The following is a 26,483-nucleotide window of genomic DNA, read 5'->3' as shown; positions in this document are numbered from 1 at the left end:
TCATCATATCAGTATAATCGTAATTTAAAGATTCTAACTTTTGTTTATACTGAATAAACGGGACATTTAGATAAAATATAACATTCCCCGTTGATGACACAAGAAATGACTTAAATCTATAATGTTAAATCTTCTATAAAGTACACAATTGTATTGTTAGCTCCATGTCAAGGCTAGCTTGTTGTACACAAATCAGGATTCGGCAATGTCTTCATGGTAATGTGTTGAACAACAGAATACTCACTTTTATGTCTGCCCACACCTCACAAATGTTTGGTGCTCTGTTTAATCGCCCGTCCAGCGGGTTTATGTCTGTACAACCATATCCAGTTGTCAGGGACCCTCATGTCAGGCTGTGATTACTTCCTTCTTGAGGTACATATGAAATCTGATTCCTGTGAGCTACTCTTTGCTGCAACTCTTCTGCTGCTGTGCAGACCAGACACTTTCAGTCTATAATTGTAGTGTTTATGGTCCAGATGTATGTAAGGCAAGTATGGATATGTAAGTAAGTAAGCCTAGTATTTGACATTATTTCAGTTACCTCAGCAACTAGCTAATGCCTGATGTAACACTCATTGTCAAGGCTTTTAATTTGGTGAATGCAGTCACTGATGCGTAAAAAATGAATTAAATGGTGTTTATTCTTTTAAAAAGTAAGTAATATAATCAGTTTGTACTTAGTGTGTGCCTGAACTGTGTGTGCCTACAGTGTTCACGTGAGCAAAGCTACATTTCAACTGTATACCTTGTGATTGTTGCGATGAAAATTATAATGGTTGCCAACTTTATGGGTGTAAAATTCTATCTTCTAGTATTATAAAACATTACTTAGCATCTTGTTGTTAATCCAACTGGACTTTCTGGATGCATACGTCATTGTCTCACCAATACCTTAAAGATCAGGCTTCACCAACACTGACACAGGGCTGTTTTTGGTCTGAATGCCAAGTAAGTCCATTATTCAATGGATCTTGTTCTACTTTGTAAATCCACAGAATTGTAACCCTTATACAACCATCTCTGCTGTCTTGTACATTGAGAAGATGACTCCTCCAATATGACATGAACAAGTTACTTATCACTTGGATTACTGTCCTGTGTGCTTGCAAGTGTAAACATGAGAGCTACAGGATTGTTTTTATTTTGTGAGTCAAGGAAAAACCAAATAGCAGGTTTCACTTTTACTTTAGATAAATTAGCTTTTTTAGTGTTACTCAGGCAATTACTCCATTGGAACTGCAATGTTTACTGCCATGAGATCCTGTTTTAGTCGTAATAGTGGCACTGTAATAACAGGGCCAGTCCTGAAATTCACAACACAGATGTTTGTGTGCAATCCAGAAACAAAGGACTTCCTAGTAAAGAAAATCGTATGAAAACAACATTGACTTGGATACATGTACAAGAGGATGCCAGCATTTTTTTTGTGTGTGTTTACATATTCCTCTTGTTTCAATTTAATTCAGTTTATGAAAGTCTTATGTTGTTTATAGAGGAAAGAAAATCTTGACAATTTTTTGTTTTTAAGTGACATAATCAAATAGACACGCTCGACACAATAGTTTGTGTCCGTTCAGTGTATCAGTCATATACTGCATATACCATATATTACACATAATTTAGATCTTACCTTAGGCTTGTTAAATATAAGTATCTAACTATAGCCCAGTCCATATTGCTGGATACTTGACTGCACAGATCATATTTTCAGTACAGCCACCAGCTTCAGCCATCTGTAAGGTTAAACAGGAAGGCGTAAGTCTGAGTCAGAACAGAGGGAGCATGTGTTACTGAGTCAGCCAGTGGAGCGTCCAGCCTGTTTACATGTTGACAGCACATGACACTGACTGTATCTTCCCCTCAGTAACAGCAGCAGTCGCTCACACAAACAGGCTATAGGCCGGATCAATGGGCTGATTGTTTGTATTGGCTGAGAAAACCAGTGTGCCTTGGTCATGAGGTATAGGGTGATGAGAAGATGACTCCTGCATGCAGTGGTCCAGTGTAAGCAGAACATGCTGTTGAAGAATATGGGAAACTGACACATTTGTGGTACCCTGGTATCATTATTCTAAGCGAAGGGTTCCACGGCAGCTCATTTTTCTCTCAGCAGTGTATTTATATTACTGAAAATGATGCCTGTGACTAAGAGATCATGTTAATACTTCATTTTTGTTTTTGGTTAAGTAAACAAGCTAATGTTGGAGAGTTTTCTATCAGCCTTTAGCTAAAGCTGTAACCTCATTCTGAAAGCCTCTGTTGTGTTTGTGCTGAACACACTGTACCTTCTTCCTTCACTCTTTGCTCAAAGCAATCCAACAGATTTCTGTATTCAACATTGTGGCACATTGGATCACTACAGAGACTGTCTGTGTACAGACTGCCAGTCTTTCTTTTTAACCATGCCAGTACTGATGGCAATGTCAAACTGACAGTCGGTTTTGTTTGTTTGAAAGAAGTTTCAACAGCTCTTCAGTGAATGACCATGACATTAGTTACGGACAGTCATGTTCCCCTGACGATGAACTGTAATGACTTTGATGATCCTCTGACTTTTTCTGTTGTTCCAACATCAGACCAAAGTTTTAATTTGTCCAAAATTTTGTTTTATGACCAAATACCTGCAAAACTATGGCAGTCCTATCGGTGCAAATTAGGAAATGTAAACTAAAATCTAAAACGGGGTAAAGCATACACCGTCTTAACGACATGTTAGCACTGCTGTTGTGAGCATGTTGGCATACCAATGTCAGCCACTTACAGCAGCTAGCATGGCTGTAGAATCTTAATGTTTTCTTATAGCTTATTTTACATCAGAGTGATGGCACACATGGACAAGTTGCAGTCAGTGTGTGTTGATAAAAACTGAGCACCTTTTAAACATTGGTTTATCTGAGTTCATGTCAGATCCTTTGAAACTGACACCACAAAGCTGAATCAATAATTCATGCACATTTGTATTCTTCAGTTAGACAGACTTTGTGATGTATTGTTCGTTGATTGTCTTGCAAATGATTGATTATCAAAGAAAGAAATGCTTTTTCAAGATAGTATTGTTGTCGTGGCAAAGTCATTTTTGAAGGTCTGCTTTGAATGTGTCAGCAGTGTAAGGGGCATGTGTAAAATGCCCTTTCTGGCACAATGATCCATAAATTGTACAGCTTCATAATCAAACCTATTTCATGCTTGTTGAAAAAGCCACCATGTCATTATTGGCTTTTTATAATTTCCTATTCATCCTACTTTCCATTGTTGGATTTGCTCCAGAACACATTGTGACTCAGAACATCAAACAAAATCAGTTCTGTTTCACTGTTGGTAATATTTCTTTTTCCATGTGTGTGTGCCTACAGATGGATCCCTCCCTAAAGAGCCAAAAGGAGATGTATCGAGTCAGATAGCAGGTAAACATAAACACACGTCACACAGGGATTCAAAATAGAGCCGTTTTTTGCCTCATCATCGCCATGTCTGTTTTTGTTTGTGTGTGAGTGGTGATGGTGGAAGTGCAGTTTTTTTTTTTTTTTTTTTAAAACATAATGGAAATAACATTGTCTGTCACACACACACACACACACACACACACACACACACACACACACACACACACACACACACACACCCGCCTTATTAATATTTTAGTGTTTCCAGTCACAAAGACAGGTCATTGTCACCGTCATTTCTCACATCTCCCTAACTCCCCTTCTCTCCTCATCTGTGCCCCTCCATCTCCTCCCTCTCCTGCCGCCATCACACACCACACTCCCTCATCACGCCGGTGATTGGCTACCTGTGCCTAGCACCGGTCTCCGTAGTGACAGCAGCTTCTCTGATCAGTTAAGATGGACCTTGTTTACAGCTTTCATTCTCTGTTTTTTTTTCCATCTGGATTATTTAATTTCAGATTTGATATTTCCATTTGTTCCTGCTGTCCCCTCCATTACGATTTATTCACCAAATTTGATTTTTCTGTTGTTTTTATGCCTGTGCTCTGGCGACAGTCCTCGTTGAAGGCATTATATTTTTGGGTTGTCCATCTGTCTATCCATCCCATTATAATGAACGTGGTATCTCAAGAAAGCCTTGAGGGAATTTCTTGGCACAAATATCTACTCAAACTCAGGGATGATCTGATTAGAATATGGTGGTCAAATGTCATCTCACAAACTTCATTTGTGCCTGAACACAAGAATTCAGACACACATTTTGCACAAATGTCTCATAGGATGAATTGATGAATGAAGTGACACCATTTTAGATCCAAAATGTCAAAGGTCAACCTCCATGTGCAGAAACACACATTCAACGCTGTAACACATGAGTAGAACAGGAGATTGTGAGTGTATTTCACATTTGGTCGGACACTGAGATGGTTGTACTAATCTTGACTGCATAAATCTTCTGTGTGCTGGGTTGAACATGTCATATCTATCTATGTTTTAAAATATGTAGCATCTTTGGAGCAACATCCATATTTGAAGCATTGCAGTCCGTAACAAGCTCACTGGTTTTGCTTACATTGAGATTGAATCTCTCCATCAGTCCTCTGTACCCTTTCATAAAGATTATCTGGTATTTCTAGTTATTAATGCATTAGAGACCAAATCACAGAAGATTGTTATGATGCATTGTTCCTGCATATACGAGATTTGATATCTGCTGGTCACTGTTGTCTTCCTCTGATGTGACATTTTGAAGAGACATATATCTTTGATATTTAATATTACTGCACTGCACTTCAGTGGGAAGTTTTAATGTTTCATGGACTAGACTTTCAGACTCAAAAGGAGACATGCACAAATAGTTGAATTTGAGAAGCTTTATTCTAAAACTGTCAGCAGTATTGGCCTCAAACCCTACATATAAAGGAGGACAGTGAGTTGGCAGGTTGCTCAGATGCCCGTGGGGTCCTGATGGAGACAGCTCTCACGCCTGCAGAAAAAGGCAATGAAAACAACACAAATGCAATTATATGTAGACAATACTTGGCTTCATTGTGACTGTATGGCCTGGAGGGTTTTTCTTAGAGCTTCCTGGTGGTTGCCAGTTATCACTTTCGGGTTTAGAGGGGCTGTGTTGGGGGATTAGACCCGTCCATCTGCTGGCCTGGCCTGGCCTCCTCAGCCACTGGTCTGACTGGGCGGCTGAAGAGTGGGTTGCAAGTGGAGGGGGAGGCAGAGGCAGTGCTGTTATGTAATAATGTTAATGCCTTTGGACTTGACAGATGTGCTGAAAAGTACTTTGCAAGAAGGGAGTGTGGTGCGCTCCATCACTGTCTCCCTCTCTGTCTCCCTGGTAGTTTGGTAAAAATGTTGAATTACTCCAATAAAACTGAATTTATGTTAAAACGTAGTGATCAGCTCGCCACGCTGATTTCATAGTCACCTCCAGATGGCGTATTTGTGCAGACTGGAATCAGAAAGAGGGTTGCAGCAGGGAGATCTGACAGTGGCTGTTGACTGTGAACTGCAGCAGGAGTCAACAGCTGAAAACAAGAATACAGTGTCAAACTGTTCATTGTGTGTTGGATTGAATCTCAGCTGGTGAGAGGAGGGAAGTATTTAACAGTGGAAAAATATATAAATAAAGTACAGTAGTAGTTTCATCTCTCTGTCAAATTTTATATATAAAGCTAAATGTTGCCAGTTGTGTGATCTCTCGGTCTCGTCACACTTCGTCAGAATGAGATCAGGTGGCATTCAAAGACTCGACGAAAGATCCATTGGCACCAGTAACAAGCCGTCTTTTTTCTCTCTCTATGTCTTTCTTTTCTCCCTCCTCCCCTCTCTCCCCTCCTCCCCTGCTGTGTTTGGGTCGCTGGGGTAACCCTGGCCCTGTTTCTTGCTCGGTTAGCCTACCCTGCTATTAGAGGTCTGGACGGATGGAGAGAACAGAAAGAGGCGGAGGTAGAGGAAAGATGGTGCACTCTCTCCCAGGCCAGATTTGGGGACAAAAAGAGGAAAATGGGGCAGGACACGGAGTGTCTGAGTAGAGTGGACTGGAAACAAACACCCTGGCTCTGCTGCTTAATCGCTTATGCTGTCAGCTCGGTGTTTCAAGATAATGATACCCCATTTTCATCAACGGGGCCTGATAGTCAATGTAGCATGAAATAAGTGCTACAGAAATATCTCTTTTTTAAAAATTGCACCTTTTATTTCACGCTGTCTATCTTGGATCAGGCCAGGCGGTTGGCTAGAGAAACCATTCCAGTGGTGTCAAGGAGGATTTTTCTCAACGACTTAAGACAATCAGGCTGTAAAAAGTAAATCCTCCCTCTGCTAGCAGAGAGTTTTAGTGTCTCATATTGCAGTGCAGGATTTGCCAGTGTCAGTAAGACTTAAATTATGTGGGTGTGAACACTGAATATTCATGAATTACTTACATTTATAATGTATAATGTGTACATATTGCTCCATCAAATGAAACAATAGGCTGTAATTCCAAGTTCCTAACTAGTTACCCACTTGTTTGTGTGTACAGTGGCAGAGCGAGTGCCAGCTGTACCCCACAGTAGATGCTTTGTTAGAGTAGCACAGCTGTGTCTGATCACAACAGGCAATCAGATCTGCCAATCAGATCAGCCCCTCTTGTTCAATCGTTATTTGGTAAGGCAACACTCTCCTGCAGCAGCCAATCAAGCTGCTTTACAAGGACGGAGAGGCGGGCCAACAGCTGCCAGTTAGAAGTAAAGTAGGCTAATCGCAGACAGTGTTGCTGGCTGTGTATAAATGCATGTGCAAAATAGCAATTGTAGCAGATGAGAGAGAAGATGGAAGATGAGTTAAACAAGGGAGGCACATTAGAACAAGATCAGCAAAAGTGAGATGAGGAAGGAATAATAATAATAATAATAATAATAATTGATTTCTCCTGACTCTTAACATCCACTTTGTGTCAGTGTTTGAGTCAGAGGAAAAGTGATGCCTGCATCAGTCACATACACACATTTAGCCGTCACCTTTAGCTAACCTCTTTTGAGTGGGAACTGGTGTCAGGAAAAGTCTGTGATGGCTGGAAATTTACACAGCATCTACACATGCATTTGGACACTGTAGTACCACATTGCTTTGTATCTAGTATAATGCATTCAGGTTAGCTAAACCCCAAGCAGTGATAGTCCAATCACAGCCTTGTGACCATCAAGCTTTTTATTCGTCCACATGGTTAAGTGGTGTACATTGAGCTGTGGTAAGATCAATCCTGAGCATTTATAGTGTTAGGATTGTGTTTCCTGCAGACCATCAGAAGTGCAAGGGGTTTTCAGCGTGTTTATTTGCTGTAACTTAATCCACAAACACTAGCTCGTCCAAGGAGCATTTCATGCATTACTATAAGGCTTTAAAGACTGGATGAATCTAATATTTCTGATTTAAAAATGTGCTTTATCATACTTAGAATGCTGTGGCAAACTAATGCATTACACAAACAACTGTAAAAGATGTTGACTTTCTGCCTGGGACATTTAGCTTTAGTCTTTTTGCACAATATCATGTAATGTGTGTAGCCATCATGTGCACATTTAAGACCAGTTAACCTGGACCTTTTATTTTAAAATGAGTTGGCATAGAACTAATGAAAAATAGAACAGAGACAGCAGTTTCCACCTGCTCATGAAGCTAGTCTTAGCTTAATAAGGTAGCTAGCTAGCTACAGCTGATCAGCTCTGCTAGTGATAGTTGTCATTTCAGGCAGCAACATTTTCAGTAGCTGACTACAAGGTAGCAGGCTGTTTTTGTCTCCATCCGTCTGAAATTTAGGATCCATTTCACACATTCACATTAATTAGAAAGACAGAATACCAATAGTTTGCTGTTATTGTAAACTACATTTTACATCCTTAATTTGGACCTCTTAGCAGATTGTGCTCCATAGTAGAATTGGTGTTGTCGTAGGGAGGGAAATGCCTCTGAAACAACTTTTAGGCCATGGGAAACAAAAAACATGTTCATGCATACTCGAGTGAAATCAATATAAAGTGTCAAAATCAAATGAATTCCTTTTAAGAGTTTCCCACAGTGAACTCTTCATGAATAAAATAAGCATGCAGTCAAGTAAAACTGCTCTTCTTAGCACGCTTCTGTTTCTAACCCGGCTTCCCAGAGCTTCTGATCAGGATGTAGTTCAAGGGTCCAGGTCACGGACGCCCTATTCCTGTCCACTCCCTCAGTCTCGAGGAATTCCTGCCATTCCCACACATCCCTCAGTGAGGAATTCCTGGCACGCTGTGAATGTGGGAAGTCCGCAGTTATGCACGGATAGACACACATGTGCGCGGTTCTGGTTTCCCTCGACCCACAACAGCTGGTTTAGAAACGATGCGCTCAAGTCAGCTGCAGGGGAGCCATTATGAGATTACGCGTGTAACTGCACTTTAATCAGATAGGGAAGATGCTGCGAATGTCCGTGCTGTTTTTGTGGTATGTGGGCAACTTTTCCCCTCCCTCCGCTGGCTGACCGTACCACCCGTCCCATCTGTCCCGATCCAGGCAGCTGTTGCATTCTCTGTCTTTTTTTTAAACATAGAAACACACACAACTTGACCCCTCCCTGAGCTATTTGTCACACATCTCTGTGGGGCAGTCTTGCAGTGGTGTTGTCCAGTCAACTGCTTTGTTGCATCAGCCAGCCTAATGCCCACTTGACCTCTTGGAGGCCCCTACAAGTCTCAAGCCTCTGAGGTGTGTGCTGAGTGTTGACATATTCTGACACACACACACACGACCCAGTAACAGCCTTGACCTGAATGATGAACTGACTGTGTTGTGGTAGTTTACATATAGCAATTTCCCTCTCATCCCCTGCCCAGGGGTGTAGCTTTATCAGTGGTTACTGTGTTTCAACAGTTCACACTCTGCACAGGACGAGCGGCCCTGGAAGTATTGGGAGAGACTGTTGTTTTTAGTTACTTTGTTGAATGGGATAGACGACCGTCCTGAAGAGCTGTTATCTCAGCCTTTGGAGAGTAAATCTGTCCTCTGGATTTAGAGCTTGGCAATGGATGATGAATTCCTGAAATTAGCCCTCAACGACAAGGTAATAATAACCTCTTCAACTTTATCTAACAGCACATATATTATAAATGAAATGAGGAATGCTGTAGAATTACACATTTTGCTGTTCTTCCCATAATGTGTCATTTTACTTCCTCATGGGTAAACATTGACTACTTGTTATTTACTTTTCATTTAGCAAGTCCAGTTCATGCATGACGACACTTGAAAAGAATTCAAAACAGAGAGTTCCTCAAAGAACTATTTCACCTGCGTGGGCTGCCCTGTTATTGACAATGTGTGGGAAATGTAACCCAGCATGTCTGTGGTTGCAGATACTTTTTTAGTTCCATTATTTCAACCTCATAATTAACTCCGCCGAGGAGGTCATGTTTTCACCCATGTCGGTTTGTCAGCAGGATTAGTCAAAAACTCCTGACTGGATTTCCATGAAACTTAGATGGAGGATGGGTCTCGGCCAAGAATAGCCCCCATAAACTTTTGGCGCAGATCCTATAAAGGGACGGATCCAAGGAGTTTTTTCTTGCTTTCTTTAATATTACGAGATAAAACGTGGCGTTTTTCCACATTTTTGTTCATTTCTCAGGGAACGGTGCATGGATCTTGATGAAAGAAATCAGCCGTGTTTAGGTGGCTGGTATATATGAATGAGTTGAAATGAGGAGGCTGTTTGGTCTTGACAGAGGTATGCACTCTACTGAATGTCATTCTAGTTTGATCATAACTTGTTTTCAAGATGATTTCAAGATGGTAGATCTATTCATATAATCTTTATAGTAGATGTACCCAGCCATTGATTACAGTAAAGTAGAGCTGCATTAAACGATTATTTGATTCGTTGTCAACTATTAAAATAAACATTACTGATTATTGTGATAATAAAGTGCTTTGAGATATAAAAAGGAAAGGTCAAACTTCTCTGATTCTAGCTTCTGAAATGTCAAAGTTAGTTTTTTTTTCACCCTTACATGCCAGTACACTGAATGCTTTTGGGCTATGAACAAACATGACAATTGATAATATGATTTTTCACCCTTTTCTGACATTTTATAGACCGAACAACAATAGTGATTAGTGGCAAAGTCGACAATGGAAATAATCATTAGTTGCTATATTGCAGTAGAAGCATAATGTTCATCAGCTATGGTAAATCACAGATTACATCAAATAAGGTTGCAGCTGTTATTTTCAGTATGTGCTGATTATTTTTGCAATCAGTCGATTCCGGCCAACCACCCACACCCCATAGCCAGATTCAACTGATAAATAAAGCAAAGCAGAGAGTCCTTACATTTGATAGCCTGGAACCAGAGAATCAGTGTAGTTGTCAATAAATAGTTACTAGATATCCTAAGCAAGGGAAGGGAACTTAGCAAAATCATAAATTGAGTTATGGAGACATTTCATTAAAATAATTAGAATTTTCTCACAACCAAAGAAAATTGCACTCTCAGGATTACAGCCTTGAAAAAAACAGAAGGTGTGCTCCATAAACTATTAATTATCTCTTAATAATGAGATCATTAAATCACTAGAAGATAATAAGTTAATAAAGTTGTGACCTCTAGATAATGGGCTGAAAAAATTACGAGCAACTACGGCCGTTTGGGGCTTTCATTACGCTCAGGCTTGAGCACCCTGTCGGAGAGAGAAGGGCGTCTGCATGCTTGGGGACATCTGTGGAGGCCAGGGTTTACGTTCCTTTCAAGACTTATGTTCGGAAATTGATTTAGCATGTTCCTCCTTCTTTTATTAGCAATTCAAATCAATTACGTTTCCCCCCCACAATTAGTTATTTTCCCTCTCTCATGCTTTCTGTTATAATGAGGTTTAGATAAGGAATTCATACTGTTGTTACTCATATGACAATGATTGTCTTGATTTTTCTATGGATGTATATTCAGCTGAAAATTACTTAATTACAATGACTTAATTACAGGTTTATAGCTCAGGTAAGCCACATAATCATACACAATGCACCTTGTAACCTTTATCATGTATTCTGGGTTTTATTGCGAGACACTGGTAAATGTAGACCCGTACAGATCTATAAACACGATCTGATGCTGTTTGTCCCTGAACGGTTCACTGGAGAGACCACAGGAAGATAGAGACTGTGATGTCCATGTGGTGTTATCCAACCCTCTCCTGTGCTTAAAGGGTTTCCCCCATCAGTCTCACTCCTGATGCTAAGCAGCTTCACCAGGTGCCTAAATGCAGTGCAGGCATATTTATAATTATTGCCCCTCCTACACAATGGGATTACCTCCAGGAACCTGCCTTTCCGAAAGACAGGCAGATTAGAAGCTCACCTAATGCCACATGAGATGCACACTGACCGTGCATCCACACAGCACTCTGACAGACACGTTTCTGCTTGGAAATGTTTACAACAGCTTTTCCGTGTGGACGCGTAGACGACACCAAAACGGGCGGTTTTGGTTGTCTGCTGGATTGGAATATCTCCCCTCAGGAATCCCAGGATTAGTCTCAGCTGCTCCGACTGTGCCCACACTGGATTGGGATCTTTTCAGCACATCGGACCGTCAGTCTATCATTAGCTGATGGTAGCAGTGGACTACGTCCCCCCCATCCACAAAAAAGCCAAAGCCGCAGCGATTTATGGATTTCTTTATTTTTTAATACAATTTGTGGAAGAATTATCCAGCATGACTTGCTGGGCTACCAATCACAAATGGAGATTTGCTCAGACAGGCTCCGCCCTCATCGAGCTGACAGGTACAACGCTACGTCTGGTCGGTGTGGTTATTCATCTACCATGAGCTCATCACCCTCCTCTCCTTTTTCTACACTGTTGCCCTGATAGAGTTGGGCAATATGGCCTTAAAATGATACTGGGATATAGATTTTTTATGCTTTTTCATGATCACCCTCTCAATACTCAGAAAAAATGCAAATTCAAATATCACAATATTTTTGACCAGTTACCTCAACATTGATATTGCTACAATATTGCAGTGATGACCATCGGTACTTTCATATAACAATAACTCTATGGGGTTTTCAATTATATGATATACACTGTTGAAGAAGGTTCTCAGTCATCCACGTCATCTAAATGCTATACCATAGCAGTTTTTGCCTACAATATAGCATATAACATTACCATGAAAAGACTTAACAAAAAAAAAGTTAACAAAGTGGGTAAGGCAAGTCTGGTAATTCTTGCAAATTACAACAATTTACTGTAATGCAGCTTTAAAAATAGGAAGAGACCACGCTTGTGCAATTTTATGATACAACAATATCAAAAATACAAACCTCATATGATGATGATGATATAATATCAGCATATTGCTCTAGTGAATTTATTGTGTCTCCTGCTTTATATAAGCTTTAAAGCTGAGAAACCAAGTAAAGGGAAAGTGGGCTGAAAGAAACAGAATAGCAAAACAAGTGACAGAGAAAGGATGGAAATGAGTGTTTGAGGGATCCTGATTGGTCAGCCTGTCATTGCTGTCTATGTGTTTTGCCCCCTCCTTCTGTTTGTCTGCCCACCTCTCCTCTCTCACTCACTCCCCCGCTCCATTTCTTTTTCTTACTCTGGCCCACTTTTGTCACTTTTGATCACATCCCTCGCTCTTGATCATTTTCCTTACTCTTGATCACATGATGTTTCACCATGTTGCTGGTGTTTCCGTCCTTACTTACAATTTACATTTAGTGCAAGTAGTGCAATTAAACCCTGTTCGCACTCTCTGCCATGACCGCTTGTTTAGAGCAGCAAAGATGCATGAGTTTGTCACAGGGCTGAACAATATGGTTGATTAGATAAAATGTGCAGTCCAGCTGTAAAAAAAAACATGCAGCACTGCATCCTTTGTCCTCTCATAATCTCACACTTTTCATAGTTTGTCTTTTCCTCTTCTTTCTTATTTTATGCTCAACATTCGCTCAGAAAGGCGTCCTTCTCCTGTGTGTGTGTGTGTGTGTGTGTGTGTGTGTGTGTGTGTGTGTGTGTGTGTGTGTGTGTGTGTGTGTGTGTGTGCGCGTGTGTGTGCGCGTGTACGTGTTTGAGAGTGTGACCCGGCCACTCTATATTTAGCTGCTGTGCCACTTTCTCCAGTCCCAAAACTCTTGCAGAGCACAGGGAGGTGATATGTCTGTGGTTAAACTTCCCTTTTGTATTTGGTAGAAGAAGAGAAGAGAAGAACCCACCCCCAGAAATACTTCAGCACAGTTTAAATCCTCCACTGGAAGTTGTACTGTTCGCTTCATTTCTAGGCTATTCATAGAAAATGTCTTCATGTTCAAATATTTCCAGATACAAAGTCATTTAGTCACAGGAAATGTTTCAGGGTTCTAGGTAATGAACGCTGATCATCAAATAATCATCCTAGCAATTGATTCTCTGTAGAGTAATGATATACTGATATACACCAGTCTCACAGGATGAAATCATGAACATATTATCATCGCAGAAGCAAACGTTTCTCTGCTAGCAGTTACATCAACAATCCAGAGACCTTTTTGCTGGAACAACTTCCTCACACCTTTCTGAAACATGTTGAAGTCAGTCTGGAAGATGGAGGAAATCAGTGACCAAAGCAGAGGTTGATGAAGAGGCTTTTCAGAAAGAAATAATTGTTGATGGACTTCCCAGAATCACTTTGATCATGTCTAAATTTGAGTCGAAGGATTTGTGGGTTAAAAGTATGTGCGTGCTTGTTTACAGAGGACAGTGTGTGTTCAGGCAGACCGTTAAATTTGACTGTACATTACTGAATTCACACAGAGCTACAAAGCACTCACTGTGTGTACGCTGCCCTTCTACACACACTGTCTGTCTCACACACACGTAGTGGTTTACTGCCAGTCATCATGTCAACATTTGGTCTTTGACTTACCTTTGACCTTTTCACACACAATGTGCAGACTCTTATACAGCAAAAGTTGAGGTGTTACTACTGTAAGTGTAAGTGAGATGCAACATTGACAGGGGGACCTAGAACTGACAAATCGTTCAAATTATTGAATCAGGTGTATTTAGATGTGATTAGTAATAACTGACTAATCAATAACAAAAATAACCATAATTTCTCAGTGCTGGTAGAATTATGATGTTCTGCTAATGGTGTTTCCACTGTAAGAGTTAATCAGTTAATTGTTTGTCTTATTTAATCACTTACTTGGTCTACAATATGTGAAACAAAACAAAGATCCAATACAATTTACTGTTCGGTGCAAAAACAAACCTTGTATTCAGGGATGTCACACTGCACGAGTCCCATAACCTGCAGGGTTTTCCTTCTACTAAACAGTCAGAATTACTCATCATTGAATCATTGAAATCATTAATCAAGCAAAACCACCAAATACTTACTGGTCGTTACTTCTGCAGTGTGAGTATTTGCTGAATTTAGAATAGCTTTGGGCTTTGAATTGCTTGTGTGTCAAACTGAAGATATTTTGGGGCGTTAGAAACAGGTCAAGGACATTTAATACTATCTTTGATAGATTACTGACAAATTATAAAGCAAAAAGGTGTCAAATTACTATGCAATTATTTGTGGCAGCCTAATTTGACTCCCCTGCTCTCTGCACAGAGTAAATTCTAGTCCATGTGTGACCTCTACAACCAGAGGCACAGCAAATCCTTCTGTCTGCATCCACCTCCTTTAATGCATCATCTGTAAAGAACTACAAGCTCACACTCTACGGGAGCACAGTGGGAAATGTAGTTGATCATGATAATTTGTTTTTTTTGGCACCCTGTGGGAAGTCAGGAGACAAATGAGAGGAGGAAAGAAGAGTAAAAATAGAAGAAGTACTGATTCTCATCCTTCTCCTCCGGTAGAGGAAAAAATAATTAGCATCTTATTAGCATACACTCATAAATAAGACGACATGCTGAGAGCAGAGACTGGAGTACAATTCACTACAAGTGCCCAAGAGGGGTGTCTGTGTGCGGCTGCATCAACAACAGAAAGCTAGAGGAGAAATCATTAGTTCCACTTATGTTGTAACCATTATGTAATACATGGTAACAATTTGTGTGTGTGTGTGTGTGTGTGTGTGTGTGTGTGTGTGTGTGTGTGCATTTTAGAAGTTCTCCTGCACACTATAAATCATTATAAATTTGTAATCTACAGTGTCCTTCTGTTTCTTATGTTTTCTAAAAGAACACATTCACTGGTGTGTTGTGTGTGACACACAATGTGCCTCCGGGAGCAGGTGATTTGATTTGCATGTCTGTTAAATATGCTAAAAATGTTGCATTATAAAGACCTCTGATAATTTGTGGGGAAAAAATTTGGAGCCGAGAATGTCAAAGACCAACAGAACCAGGGAGAAAGACACTTTTATATAGACTGGCCCTCATATTCAGGTGCTGTGAAAACACTGAACAGTTTTAGCTGCCTTACAAATCTCTTGAAAGGTTACATCTTGATGCAGAAAAGCCAGTGATGAAAAATGTAACGCATACTTGGATTTCTTATGGCTAAGCCAATTGAATGGTGAAACATAACGGATATGGACATGTGAGCCATGTTTATATATTAAGAAAGTGGTCATTCAGGGCAGCTGTGGCTCAGTAGAGCCAGCACCTTGTTATCAGAATGTCGCCTGTTCAATTCCCCTGGTCTGTATGTCAAATTGTCTTTGGACAAGATACCCAACCACAAAAATTACTCCTGATGTGCTGGTCGGCACTTTGCATAGCAAATTGTAAAATTTGGCTGAGTCGAGTTTTGTTGAATGTGGCTAATCCTGAGCGAAGATGTCATCTGTTTACTTTCATTATTATTTCATCGTTATAAATGTGCCATATTTTTAACTTGGCACATCATGATGGATCAATACTTGTTTTATGATTGGGTAGCCCTGTGGATCAGAATTTAATCAAACCATGTGGGCCTAAAGATCCGCACCCTGACTCATAATAGACAAAATGACCCTCTTTTTCATCAGTCACAAACTACACCTCTGCTGTGTCTGAAGGACAAAATCTGGACCCATTCTGTCCACCTGTGTGCGTGTGCATGTGTGTGTGTGTGTGCTGAAGGTGAGATGTGAGTTTAATCACGTAGGGGAATAGTGTGTCTATATATAGTGGTTGTTTGAACAGGTTTTCACTTATTGAATATCTCCTGACAGTCATTCATTCACCTCTGACAGAATATTAGCAGCACAGCGAGGGGATTTTCGGCTCCATCACACCCACGAGATCCAGTCTGACATTTATAGGGTGTCAATTTATAGCACAGATTATTGCTGTGGGTTTTTTTTTTTCATTTTACAAATTAAATCTCATGCTAACCTTCCAGTTCTTCCATTTATTCCAGGCAAACCAGTATGTGAAGCGCATCAGCCCTTCTGTGATGTGCCAGAGGTTTTTTCTTCCCAAGAAAGCGTCATGGTTATTAGAGAACCAGTGTTGAGAACATTTTCAAGCTTTAATGAAGCAAAGGTTCAGCCACAATTGTGTGATTCATCACTGAATTATAGCAAGTACTAGCCGACATTTATTTATATGAAAATGTCAGAGATTAGTAGTCCAAGAGAAGGCAAACAGTTGAAGTGGGTATAGTAACTATATTTGTATAATTTTTTCTCAGCTGACAGCTTGTTGGCCTTCTCTAATATTGCCATTTAGAAAATCTCCTGACTGCGGTTTGTACAGAAGATGGAGGGAAATTTTGAAACCTGAGATGTCTCAATTTTAAATTGGAAACATGCAGTTAGTTGATGATGCCCAGGATTTATAAGTTTTATAAAAATAGTTAAATAGGGTAATTGGGGCAATAACTTTTGAACAAGGCTCTGTGGATAGCAATGTCGGTCTGTTGATAGGTTGGCTAATACACCACTGGTCCAGACTAACATATCTCAGCAACTACTGGATGGATTGCCATAACATTTCGAACAGACATTGGTGGTCTCAAGAGTAGGATCCTGACTTTACAACTCCTGCAACCATGGTGCTGACATTTGTGGCTTTGTGTCTGAAACGTCTCAACAGCATGACCATGAAATTGTTACAAATTTACCTTTCGACAATGTGGTCACCACGCAGATGAAAACATTATCCAACGCCACTCCTCCCTGTGGCAGATGAAGGTCCGGGCAACAGTAAACGACGCAAACCCTGGGTGTCTTCAAAGTTTGTGATACTGCTTTCTATGAATCATTACACAGTGTATCATTAATCACTTCCTGCCCTTCATCTGCAGTTCGCACCACAACAAGCTATATCCAGCATTTGTTAACTTTGTTTATCTGTCGTCTTTACATTTCATGCCATCGTCTGGGCAGTTTCAGTAGTTATATATAAAGTAATACCTTCATAACTAGTGACATTCACATCAGCCTCAACTGTAGTTTGTGTTTTGTGTGCAAGCATGCTGACATTAGCATCCAGTTTCTTTCTTCAACTGAACACTCAGTGGCTGATGTAAAATACACCAGGTACTCAAATGCTGTAGCATTGTGCTTTTAACTGTAGCTGATGGGAACTGAAGTGGCCAATGGTATTTAGTGTTACTTCACCCCGTTTCACCTCTGTTACAGTAAGAGTTACAACAGCTCTTTGTTTCTCCTCAGCTTCCCTTCAGTTTGGCACACTTAACTCTAACCACTACTGTTTCTCCAACCACAGCCTCTATGCTTCCTCTTGGTGTTTGTGCGTGTGTGTGTGTGAGTGAATCTTACTAGCTTTTTCCTCATGATGCAAGTAATCTGAAAGTGGATTCAGTCCCCAGTGTTTAAAAACTGCGGATTTACAGTTTAAAAGTGGACAAAATCTGCTCTAAGGCTGTCACTTTTTCCAAAAGTCAAGTTTGGACACATTGCAAATAGCACGCAATTACATGAATGACATTCAATAGGCATGCCATCACCCCGACATTAATTTTGTTATTCTACTAATAATAATTGTACTATTGTACTAACTTTACATTACACCTGTATGACACGTATCCATGAACACATGTTTATGATACTTAGAGGTTTTGCACAGATGAAGACCACGTTTATGATTTTTTGGTGTAGATGCAATCACTAGAAGTAAAAAGCTAATGTTAGGCTATAAACAAACTACACTGCAACCAAATGACTTCAATGTCACCACCACTAAGCATCCTGCTACACACAATTTTCACACAGTTGATCAGTTCATTTAGCCACGTGTTAACACCTTTCGTTTTTAGACACATAAATGCTTCATAGTTCACATGTGGAGTATTTACTGACATATTTAGGTCGTAGAATAAAAGAAAATCTCAAACTACAGACTTTTTGACAGGCATGTAACTGAAAAAACGTTTTAAGAAACCCACTGACTTTATGACGAACTAGAAGTGCAAAACTGCTAACTTATTTTGATTTAGGACTGATTACTACAGCACTGTCACAAACTCTGTTTACGGATTCAGGGTAAAAAATAGGTCAAGCTGACAGTGAATTTTTAGAGCATCTGCATATGAACAGGTTGTTACAGTTTGAATATGAACTTTTCCACCATGCTCAAAATAATGACCAAATATCAAATAAAAAGTGACGGCACTAATCTTCTGTCTTACATAATCTGCCCTCATGAAAAAAATCACATCTGATTGACTGTGATACAACAGGGAGACATGCTCTGTTCTGTGTTTACATTCAAACCTCATTGTCTTCCTTTTCTCTTCATGCAGGTTTCAGGAGAAATGAGGAGATGAGAGCAATGGAGGTACTTCCCATCCTCAAAGAAAAAGTTGCCTTTTTGTCAGGTAAGATTAAGTGTGTGTGTGTGCGTGCGTGCGCGTGCGCTTGCGTGCGCATGTCTAGTCTGACAGGTCTGCCAACCTCGGGTGTCTGATCATGGTGGACAAGACTAATGAAACATGAAGTAGAGTCTTTAGCTTGCATACACTCACAGCTCCCAGGTATCTACACTACCTCTCTCTCTCTCTCTCTCTCTCTCTCTCTCTCTCTCTCTCTCTCTCTCTCTCTCTCTCTCTCTCTCTCTCTCTCTCTCTCTCTCTCTCTCTCTGTCTTGCTCGCTCACACACACACACACACACACAGTCTGGACAAAATAACAAGCCTGAAAAAACTCACAGGGTCAGACTGAGGCCCAGACACTTAACCCTCGACCCTACTTCACACACATATGAGCACACACACAATACACTAAACACACACACTGACACACACAGACATTTATTGTTTAGTCAGTATGAGCAGGACTACAGGATAGACAGCTACAGCTGTGTCTTTAGTCCTTCCAAGGAAAGCTCAGTCATGTCTCTCACACACACACACACACACACACACACACACACACACACACACGCACGCACACACACTTGAGTTGTGCCAGGGAAAACTCACAGGAGGCCGAGTTGGACATAAGGACTGCCAAGAACATCCAGCAGGATTATTTGTACAAGACACAAAAACATTATTCAGCTTGTGCATGTGTGTGTGTCTGTGTGTGAAAGAGTGTGTGTATTATCGTCACATGTATCAATGTGCAGATGCCAGTGGAAAAATACCATGATACAGTAGATTTCAAATGGAATATTGAAGATTGAAGTGAAATGTTGGGTTATTGTGTGTGTGTGTGTGTGTGTGTGTGTGTGTGTGTGTGTGTGTGTGTGTGTGTGTGTGTGTGTGTGTGTGTGTGTGTGTGTGTGTGTGTGTGTGTGTGTGTGTGTGTGTGGTGTGCACACTTCTCGTTGGTCTACTTGTTGCCGTGCATGCAGCGAAGGTCACAGGCAGAAACACAATGATGAGGACGATGACTCAGACAAACACATTGAAATTGAGAGAGGGAGAGACAGGGTGCCGTTGCCATGGAGATGACTTACTCTCAGCTACCGCATCCCATAGTAGTCGCTCGCGGAGTAATTGGCTTTGAAATGAAGGAGGGAGGGAGGTAGAGGAGGGACCGCTTGTGAAAAGGAGGGTAAATGAGCTAAGCCTATTATCCCGAATCTGGCCCCTTAATAAATCGGCCATGTTCGTGCTCACTCATGTTTGCCTGTTCGCCACGTGAGCATTTGATTTTCCCCTCTGAGCGGCCGGGTCGAGCCTACAGGCGTACAGCAACCTGCCTGAACTCACTAATTTGTGGGCTGAGCACAGCCAGCCTGTGTTTACAAGTTCCCTCGTGACTGGAGCAGCGCTCCGCTTCTGAAAGTGGTCAGGAACTAGAGGCAAAATATTGTTGTTATTATTGTACCAGATATTCATAATTCAGTCTAATGACTATGTATTGTGAACAGCAAGAGTTCCCCAACTACCAATTAAAATGACAAGAATAAATTCACAAGCTTGGATTCAGGCTCAAGGCTCTTGAAGGCTATAATACTGTAAACACACAAAAAGTCAGGTATGCAAAAAATGCACAGTGTCGAAATACTGCATACAATATGGACGTGTGTTTGGAATAACCAAATAATTTAATCATTTGATTTATCAATTTCTAGCTATGCTAGTGTCATAGCTTGATGAACAGTTATATCTGTTTGGTCATTCAGTCCAGACTAAATACTTCAACAACTACCAGACATTTTGTAGAAACCATCTTGTACCCAGAGGATGATCCTACTGACTGAACGGATCTTCTGGCCTTTCTTCCAACACCACTAACATGTCAGCGTTTTTACTTATCCTGGGAAATATATCACCACCATCTTGATGTATTAGCACAACATTTTAAACACACATTGATGTTCCCAAGGTGACGTATCCTACTGACACTGGAGATGCTCTGACTTTAGTTCTAGTGCCAAAATGATCTTGATGTATGTGGTCTTGACCAGGGCTGCACAATAAGATGGAGGATAGAATAGATTTTTCATTGTCATTGTTTCAGAAAAAAATAGGAAACACAGATGTTTCTGTGTTAATATTCCCAGAATCGCAAAATGGCCAAGTGTAATGTCCAAATCGTAGGAAGCTGCAATTTTTTAATAACGGTATAATGTCACAATATTATAATGAATTACTGTTCTGCTGCAGAGATGCTCTGGTCTAAAAATCTTGTTCTTCAGTTGTAAGAAAAATTTGATGTTCGGTACAGACCCAAACAATTGCAATATCTTATCTCGTGCAGCCTTGCTTCTGTGTGAAATATCTCTACTGTTTGATTGGTTGGCATCAACATTAGTACCGACATATGTGACCTCCTCAGGATCCCCTCACTCTTCATCTAGCAACACAGTCTGATCAAAATTTTAGTTTCATGTGATTTGGCTGGGTTTGGTTTATCACAAAATAACTGCTTTAAGATGAGAAGAGAGAAGATGTACCTTTTTTTTAATTCCCTGTCAGAGAAATTGAATTTAAATTCTCACGAGTTTGCTTTTATGAGAGCATTATTATTTAGCTCCAAGCACATCTGTTCCTTAGGACACAGAAATGCTAGGAGTGCTATTGACCATTTTGTCTTATGAATGTATTGTGTTCATTAACATTAACACATTGCATTCATCATCATAGATCACAAATATAAATGAGCTGGTCGCAGGCAGATCTACTTCATTTTGAAGCTGAATTTGTATTAACAAGAACATATACAATGATAAAACATACAGTCAAGCCTGTGACATATGTTGTTATATTTTAAAACAAGTAGCATTTTCTTCACCGTGAATGTGAATGTAATAATTCCTCTCTTTAGATGCCTCTTCTACAGCTTTCTGGTGATGGTTTCTCAGCGTGTGCCCTGTATTACAATGCTCCATTAGTTTTGAGCATCTACTTTCTAGCAGAGCAAATAGTGATTCAAATTAATTGTAAATCAGTTGCCAAGGGCGTACACTTTAGCAGACTCAGCATCTTGTATGTTTGTTGAACCCCTGACTCGTTTATTGAATGAGCGTACTTGTCACTGTCATGCCGATTATACTCCGGTCGATTTTTGCTGATTTAGTGACACAAATGTACATTCAGGTGATTTGGAACAGCTTTCACTGTAATGAAGTAATGCACTAAACTGCCATTTAGATCCAACAATTCATAATGGTCTTTTGGATATATTCCTGTATGTTCTATCAGTGTTCTTTTTTAAAATCTGACTCTGTGTTTGTGTTTCCCTTCAGGTGGCAGAGATAGACGCGGTGGTCCGGTGTTAACGTTTCCATCACGCAGCAACCACGATAGAATACGAACGGACGACCTGAGGAGACTGATTGCCTACCTCGCCGGCATCCCCAGGTTGCACATTCATTACATTTGCTCCATGGTGTGTGCGTGATTGCAGTATCTGCGTGTGTCTCATATATCTAAAGAGAAGCAATGCCTTGAAATGTTGCAAACACCCGGAGCAAGTGGAGAAGACTCTGCGAAGGAAACACGTGAGAGAGCTGAGATGAGCATGTGAGGGTGAGGGAGGAACGGAGAGAGAAATAATTCAAGAACCAGTTAGCTTGCCGCAGCTTCTCGGCTGCCAAAAATCCGTTCTAGAGACACAGTGAGATGCTGAGACAGAGAGGGGAAAGCCTGAGCTGACAGAGGGGTGTACAACACACAACAAATGATGGCAGGGAAGGAGGGATCAACAGAGAGAAAGCAGTGGAGAGACAGGGAGAGAGGGGTGGGGAGGCGGTGGGGGGGGGGATTAAAACTGACAGAGACAGAGAGCGCATGTGTGAGGAGGTGTGTGTGAGCGAGAGAGCGAGCAAGCGAGTGTGTGTGAAAGCAAAACAAAGTGTCGCAGTAGCTGAGGCAGTGCAGCAGCAGCAGCGGTAGTTACTGTGGACGAGTAGCTCCTCGCCTCGCAGGTAAAACATCCCTCCAGTTCTCTGTTTACCTCTCCATCTCTTTAATCTGCCGCTCGTCTCCACCCTCCACCCGCCTTAATCCATCCGTCCTCTCTGTGTCTGTCCTCCGCTGTATACTATTTCTGCACGGTTAGAAAATGCGAGAACATTTACTGTCAGCGATCATTTTTACTTCAGTGGTGTCTTTATGACATTCGTAACCACGCCGTCATCATGTCATGTTTTGCACATCTTCGCGCTCTCTCAACTGTTTGGTTTTTGGTGACCAAAGGTGTTCTATTTTGGGAAAGGCAACATCTGCACACTGGCTATCTACTGACAGGCTGTTCCAGAGGGAGAGGGAGAGGTCTTGATGAGGATGGAGGTATAGAGATGCAAGAATAGAAAGATATTGCAAAAATATTTTTTTACAGCAATCTGAAAAATGAGGGAATGGATGCAGGGACTGTTTTTGAATGCTTAAAATTACCAGTATGGGAAGAAGCAGCCTGTGGTTGTTAAGTAAGAGAACTAATTGTAATAAGATACATGAAGCCAAATGAGCTATGTGTTTTCTTCTAGCATCTTGAAGTCAAAAATTTATTTTTGATAGCTCTTGCATAATTATAGCAGATTTTAGTGTCAGGTGTGTGTATGTGTGCACATGGGGATATGCGATAATGATTTCATCCAGAACTCAGCGCCCCAGGGAGACGAGGCTGCTGATGCACAAATGTGCTGATTTGTGTTTTTATATATATGCACACATTTGTGACTCATTCGTCGCAGCTTTTGTGTGGGCGTAAGAGTGAGTGGGTGTGTGTGTGTGGGGGTGGGTGGGTGTATGTGTGTGTGGGATATATGTTTGCTGCGTAGGCTTCTCACAGTATAGAAAATGCGTCATCTCACTGTTTGTTTTGATTCTTTACCTCCCCTTTTTTCTCTCTCTCCCTTTTTCAATCTCCATCTCCCCTCTTCTCTTTTCATCTTTCTCTCCATCCCTCTCTCATCCTTTCCCACGCCTGTCATCTGTCTCCTCTCTCTCTGGATTATACTCTCTCGCCACCCCTCCCTCCCTCACATCCTCCTCCCCTGCCCTCTCTTCGCTTTAATTCCTCCCACTCCCGCCGACCTCCATCCATTCCAGCGAGGAGGTGTGTAAACATGGCTTCACGGTCATCGTTGATATGCGCGGCTCCAAATGGGACAGCATCAAGCCTCTGCTGAAGATCCTGCAGGAGTCGTTTCCATCCTGCATCCACGTCGCCCTCATTATCAAACCAGACAACTTCTGGCAGAAACAGAGGACCAACTTCGGCAGCTCTAAGTTCGAATTTGAGGTAGGATGCATCCACAATCACACAGTGTTTTAACTTCATCTCATCTCTCTGACTGCTTATTTTATAATCTGAACCATGCATTTTTACCTGCAAAATTAATTGAAAACTTAAACTATAACATCACAGTTGAAACCAGGGGAGAATGATGGGAACTGCAAAGTGAACCGTCACTTGGAAAAGCAACAACGTCACTTTAATTATGTAATTAAAGTGCTGCTCAGTTAAAGATAGACAAGGCTGTACTGTATTTTTAGCATGCTGTAATGAATTTTGTAAGCACCCAGATAAAGAGAGATTTAGTACCTTAATCTTATATTTGCCATTTTTAAGTAATGAGTTATAAAAGTAGAAAAAGTCAACCATTTCTCTTTAATTCCCCATCAGCTGAGTTGCATTAATGGCCAGCTGAGCCGGTCATTGTCGTCACATTTTGTTATTTTCCTCTCCCCGCTGCTTTGGGTGTGCACATCACCAGCCAGCAGTTTACCAGAGAAAAACATTTCCACACATTTAACACAAAAACAGCACGCAGCGGATCACGAGGAGTGGTGTTTGTGATGCTGTCAGTCATGCGTTAGAAGCCTTTTTCACAGCTAATTTAATGATATATTCACAAGAACAGGCTTATTTTGATGCTGGGACCGTTTCATCGTTAAAACTGGCACCACAATGTGCACCACTGGGATAAATACTGAAAACACCACTGCATGGGTTAATAAGTGTGAGCTTTCTGCATTTCAAGTTGTAGAAAATGCCTTCGTCTGATTTGAAGCCTGTTCAGTAAATTCCCTCTAATGAGGACTAGCTAATGGTTCCCCACCCTCCTGTTTGATCCATCATTAAAGAACCTTCCTTGCTATGATAATGATCATCTTTGTACAGCATGTGCTTCGATTTCTGCGCAGTGCTTCTGATATGTGAGCATCTGACTCTGTGTGTCTGTGTGTGTGTGTGTGGATGCACTGGTGTGGAAATGGCTCTGATTGCTCCCATGCCCATGCACACACAGGTCCACTGTAGTCTGATGACACCGTATTGACTGTTTGAGAGGAAGAACAGGCAGATGCCACAGGGCAGGTTGCTCTCATCGAAGAGCCACTCTGCCAGGCCATACGGGCATTGATCGGACTCATTGCATTTGATTTGTATGTGTGCCTGCCTTCATGTGAATCCCCCTGAACGTATGAGATTTCTGGAGGAGGATTTCATCAAGTAAATTGAGGCTGCACCTAGTGATTATTTTCCTCAATTATTTTCTTGATTAATGGATTGGGTGTCTATAAAATTCAAAAAATAGTGAAACATGCTGATCAGTGTTCCACCAAGCCAAAGATGGCAACCTCAGATGTCTTGTTTTATAGATATATGAGACAGTGAGAAGTAAATATACCAGAAAGCATTCATATTTAAGCTGTAATCAAAGAATTTAGAATTTAGTGTTTTGTTTTGTTTTTTTTCTTAAAGAAATGACTCAAACTGTTCAATTGCTTATCAAAATGGTTGGCAATTAATTTAATAGTTAAAGGACATATTTAGTTGACAACTTTGCATGAGTGAAAAACTTGCAAAGTTTTCCAAGCCTGAGTAACTGGTCCTCTGCATCCAGTATTCACACCACCAATTGGCTTCCAGCATGCGCATTACTGGGTGTTGCTGTGGCAAGTGTGTGTTAGTCTCAAGGATTTTCTCCTGGCTTGGCAAAACAAAAACTAGAAGAGGAGGTAGGACATGTCACTCCTCTCTCATCCTTTTGTGGTGAACTAAAATGGAAGGAATGAAAGCAGCGAGCCGGGGTGCACGGAGCCGCCTGCAACCTCGATTTCACCTCTTGATAAATCGTGTTGTTTGATAGGGGAGAAAAGCGGTACCCAACAGCCCTGACCGATTCTCCCTCACCATTCAGCAGTACAAATCAATTAACTCAAACAACAATGGCGAACACGCCGGTATCAGTGTTTTCCCCTGGTGAGTGTCACTGTGCCTTTTTTTTACCCAAGGACAGCAACAGTGTGTTTCTGCATTGTTTGGCCTACACAAAGCTATCTAGCTACTGTTCTGTCTCCATCCATCTCTGGCCATGTGTGTGGGGGTGTTGTGCGGAGGTGGCTTTGCAGAAACACAGAGGCACTGAAACCAAACAGGGAGACATTTCCTTGCTGCTTCTCTGAAATCGATATTGTAATATGTGATTTTTGTGTGGAGAGGATTTGAATTTCACTTAGCTCCAAAGTGAAGGACGACTGGAGGGGATCAAAGAGAAATTGTGCCAAGGTGTTTCAGCTGTTTAATTCTGAGCTTTTCTGTATGTCATATATTTATAGATGCTTTAGAAAGTGTTTAATGCTGACTGCTGTTAAAATAAATTAAGCTGCAGCGTGCTAAATTGGCAGGATAAAGAGGATAAAACGGGCTTG

General features: G+C 41.0%; 1 protein-coding gene across 5 annotated transcripts in view; it reads left to right on the top strand.

Annotated features, from left to right (window-relative positions):
- Window positions 1-26,483, top strand: part of trioa (trio Rho guanine nucleotide exchange factor a) — a 77,934-nt gene that overhangs the window by 14,114 nt on the left and 37,337 nt on the right. For all 5 annotated transcript variants that reach the window (XM_037092447.1, XM_037092444.1, XM_037092445.1 and 2 more), the window contains exons 2-5: window positions 3,357-3,407; window positions 18,674-18,748; window positions 22,070-22,184; window positions 23,877-24,069. In XM_037092447.1, the coding sequence (XP_036948342.1) occupies window positions 3,357-3,407; window positions 18,674-18,748; window positions 22,070-22,184; window positions 23,877-24,069 (434 nt within the window). The remainder of the gene's footprint in view (window positions 1-3,356; window positions 3,408-18,673; window positions 18,749-22,069; window positions 22,185-23,876; window positions 24,070-26,483) is intronic.

This window comes from Acanthopagrus latus, chromosome 3, assembly GCF_904848185.1.
Source record: "Acanthopagrus latus isolate v.2019 chromosome 3, fAcaLat1.1, whole genome shotgun sequence".
NCBI lineage: Eukaryota > Metazoa > Chordata > Actinopteri > Spariformes > Sparidae > Acanthopagrus > Acanthopagrus latus.
The sequence above is the reverse complement of the archived record's forward strand: the minus strand, read 5'-3'. Positions and strand labels throughout refer to the sequence as shown.